This window comes from Salvelinus namaycush, chromosome 7 (assembly GCF_016432855.1).
Source record: "Salvelinus namaycush isolate Seneca chromosome 7, SaNama_1.0, whole genome shotgun sequence".
NCBI classification, from domain to species: domain Eukaryota; kingdom Metazoa; phylum Chordata; class Actinopteri; order Salmoniformes; family Salmonidae; genus Salvelinus; species Salvelinus namaycush.
The window spans coordinates 57366314-57368778 of record NC_052313.1 but is presented as its reverse complement, the minus strand read 5'-3'; the positions used below and the strand labels follow the sequence as shown (position 1 = coordinate 57368778).

The following is a 2465-nucleotide window of genomic DNA, read 5'->3' as shown; positions in this document are numbered from 1 at the left end:
GCAAGTCTGGGACAGAGCATTTTAGGTAGGTCTATAATGCATGATGCTTTTTAGGCTGATAATGCATTATAGTAATGTATTGTAAGAAAGAACTACTTATGATAAATTATTATATCTTATAGCGAGTATTATAAGGCACTATAAGTGTATTGTAATGCATTACTAAGGCACTTATAAGGAGTTATGTTGCCTCATAGAAATTATTACCACATATTCTATTTGATGAGTTTGTGGTTTGTATTATGGTAATGTTACTGTTTAGGAGGATGGAAGTGGGAAGTGGTTTGATAAATATGGCATGCCACTGTGTAGTGTGAAGGGTTGTGACAAGTTGTCACTAGTTCTTAAGAGTTGAATTTGTGAGTGTGAAATGTCCTTATTTTTATTATAGCAGCAACATGCTTGATTATGTCTGAGTAAGGACAGTATGATGTGCTGAGCTGAGCTTTCAAAGCTGAAGTTCCTCAAAGCTGAAGTTCCTCAAAGTAAACAAAACAATTGATCACTTGAGCACCTGTCTGATTTCCATGCTTCATATTTTTAGTTAATTAGAGGACCTTCCTTGCCTTTTACAAAAAAGTGGCGTAGTCTTATTTCTTATTTAGATCCTCATTTGGCGTAGTCGGCAGTATTCCGGTGTTAAGAGCTTATCTTGTCTAAAACACCCATACACAAGGCAGTGTCAAGTGCCTAGAATAGGCTAGAGGTTTTTTAAGACCAAATATAAGGATTATAGAATTTGGGGAAAAAGGGACATTTTTGTTTACATACATTACAGCTGATATTAGTGTTATAGTGGTTGCAGTATAATAGTTGCTTATAGTGGCTTTTTAGTGGTTAGAGTATTATATTGATATAACAGTAATTTACAGTGCAGTGGTTTGTGGAAATAAGGTAAGAAAATCGCTGCAAAAAATGAAGGTTTAAAATGTTTATTAAAAAGTCGTTGCACTCTTTAAAGACAGCACATTTAAAAAGCAGCATCGCCGCTGATGCGCCTCATGGACTGGAACCTCATTTCATCATTCCCCATTCCCATCTCTCTTGTGTTCCTGTACTCTCCAGGCCTCAGGTAGGTCTGCATGCCTCTGAATTGGGGCTGCTCGTACATGACCCAGTGGCCGTCCATCACGTTGCAGGACTGCATCTCGGGCATATGGTAACGCTCCTGGATAGAGTCACAGTCGTCCATCACCTCGTGCATCTGGCCTCCGAAGTTCTCCTTCTCGTAGATCCTCATCCTGAACTGGCCCTTGTGCTATTGGAAAGAAGATAACACATTTCACGCATCTATTAACTGAATAGGATGAGCTTGGTTGATAGGATGGCATACAATGCAATATGCCACAATCTAAAATTAATGAAAAAGATAAGCACCATATGGTATAATCGTTATCTTTTCCATTCATTTGCAGTTGAGGCATATAGCTGGATCTACACAACCGATGGCATGGGATGTGTTTTTATGTTGACTTTAGATTACATTTGAGGTGTGAAAACTTTAGACAGACTTCGATTTTGGAGTGTAAGATAGTTTTATGGCATCGATGATTGTGGTCATTGTGGTGTGGTTGTAAATAGTTGTGGTCTGTTGTGCTCTGTCTGCAGAACTGCTTACCTGGGGGATCATACGACAAGACCTGATGCAGTCGTTGAAGCCCATCATGTGCTGGTACTCAGGGTACTCTCCCCTCCTCAGGAAGTACTGGTGGCCCATGTAGTTGGGCCGGTCGTACACCATGAACATGCCACTCTCCACCCTGCAGGAGTTGCACCTGTTCAGGTGAGAGGAGAGCTCGGAGCAGTCGCTGCTGCACTCATAGGAGCAGCCCTGGAAGTTCCTCTCCTCGTAGAAGATAATCTGGAGAAAGACAAAGTATGCGTTGAAAGTCTAAACATCTTGACGTGAAACCAATTGATTTTGATGTGCAAAAACTCATACATTCTATCCCGTTCAGAAATTATTCTGCATAATCATTTTAATGTGTCTGACAAAATCAAACAATGCAACCATGATTATAATTATAAGTCATTATAAGTAATCTGTAGTTATCATAGTGTTCTGAATCTAAAAACACACACATCAAGGATATATTTCCCTTTGGAAATGGGCTCTGATGCATCCTAGAGTCATAGTTCCAATGCCAGGTGACGTACAGTTCAGCACTGTGCACAGACTTTGATCACAGCCCCACATTACAGTACCTTTCCGTTCATGGTCACAGTTATTTGATTTCTGTTGTTCTCCCTACTGGCGTGCTGCCTTTTATGCTTGATGCAGCTCCAGAAGAATCTACCGCCCAGTTGTATAAAACGCTGAGTCAGCTGAGCAACACTGTACTGTACTATACCTCAACGCAACGCTCACGGCAAAGAGTTATCATTTAGTGCTCTGTAAGGTAAAAGGGTTTAGATTAGGTCGGATTCCTTTTAGATGTATTGTATAGTCTCTTTTAAATAGACTC

At 40.2% G+C, this 2465-nt stretch overlaps 1 protein-coding gene across 1 annotated transcript; it reads right to left on the bottom strand.

The window, feature by feature from the left end:
• Positions 1-970: 970 nt before the first annotated feature.
• On the bottom strand, positions 971-2217 carry LOC120050859 (gamma-crystallin M3-like). The gene is made up of 3 exons (XM_038997387.1): positions 2206-2217; positions 1619-1891; positions 971-1258 (listed from the first exon to the last, which is right to left on the bottom strand). Exons 1-3 carry the CDS (start codon positions 2215-2217, stop codon positions 971-973), a joined length of 573 nt encoding a protein of 190 aa, XP_038853315.1.
• Between the last annotated feature and the right edge of the window lie 248 nt (positions 2218-2465).